The following is a 1,217-nucleotide window of genomic DNA, read 5'->3' as shown; positions in this document are numbered from 1 at the left end:
CTCTGAAATCAATAAAAATATTTTTTTAAAAAGAAGAAGAAATCCAATGAGCCTGATTATCTATAACTGAATTTTTCTTATTATTATACAACAACATCTTTATTTCAGTTACCGAGGAATCCACCCTTTGGTGCCCTGCTTGACACCCGATGTGTGATCCGCTCAAGGCATTTGGAAAAGAGAAAAAAAGTGCCTCGTTGGCTGGCCCGGGTGAAGTGTGACCCGCAGAGCTGGTCACAGAGCTGGTCACCTGCCTGTGGTGTGAGCGACTGCTCCTCTGGCATCGCTCCTTTCAGTACAATAGGTCTTTTCAGTTAGAGCTGACGGCAGCCAATGATATTTAAATCCAATCCCACGAAAAGCATCTGAAACTGGGGCAGGAAGAAGGCTCTTGACAAGGGGTCTGTGCCTTTGCCTCATAACTTTTGACTCATCTACACCACGTATCGGCCAGGTGTGACTTTTGGACTCACCATCGCTCCCTCTTAAAAATCCACGCCCCTGGTGATGGAAAAAAGAAAAGAAAAAAAAAATACACACACGTGGATTTCTCCCCTTTTCTTTTTTACAGTTTAGTGCATTTACTTAACTTGTTTTTACACATAGATTTCTAACCACGTGGCCCACCGTGGGAAGAACTGAGTACCTCTTCAAATCTTGCTCTCAGCACATACCCCTTAGCATAAGTTACTGGTATTGTTTCCCCACAGCAATAAAGGCCACGTTTGTGCGACGGGGGAATAAGCGATTTGTGTGTGTTTCTTTGTTGTCCTTCAGGTGCCTGCTGCCCGCTGGGCGTGAAGCTGTACAGGCTGGGCCCTAACGGCATCCGGGTCGACTGGCGAGCCGCCAGGGGCTCCGCCAACTACAGCACTGACCTCTATGGCTCCAAAGGCATTTTCACCTGCTCCCCAAGCGCCGGCCTCAGTTTCTGTGACGTCACGGAGATACCCTGCGGGGACGTGTATACCGTGATGGTCTCACCGGTGGCTGAGACAGGACTGAAGCTCACCTTCTGTCCAAAAAAAATATACTCAGGTAGAGCAAGTTATGAGTCTACTTAAATCGAACCCGCCACACAATCTATGAATGGAGACTCAGGGCCACTCACACTTACCTGTGGGAAAGAAGGTCAAAGAGGGGACGATGCCCTGGCCGGCGTGGCTCAGTTGGTTGAGCATCGACCCATGAACCAGGAGGTCACGGTTCGATTCCCC

General features: G+C 48.6%; 1 protein-coding gene across 1 annotated transcript in view; it reads left to right on the top strand.

Annotated features, from left to right (window-relative positions):
- Window positions 1-1,217, top strand: part of FNDC7 (fibronectin type III domain containing 7) — a 25,740-nt gene that overhangs the window by 19,344 nt on the left and 5,179 nt on the right. Inside the window, exon 11 of the mRNA XM_005860083.2 lies at window positions 778-1,038. Within this exon, the coding sequence (XP_005860145.1) occupies window positions 778-1,038 (261 nt within the window). The remainder of the gene's footprint in view (window positions 1-777; window positions 1,039-1,217) is intronic.

The sequence above is a fragment of the Myotis brandtii genome, unplaced genomic scaffold (genome assembly GCF_000412655.1).
Source record: "Myotis brandtii unplaced genomic scaffold, ASM41265v1 scaffold131, whole genome shotgun sequence".
Taxonomy (NCBI): domain Eukaryota; kingdom Metazoa; phylum Chordata; class Mammalia; order Chiroptera; family Vespertilionidae; genus Myotis; species Myotis brandtii.
The sequence above is the reverse complement of the archived record's forward strand: the minus strand, read 5'-3'. Positions and strand labels throughout refer to the sequence as shown.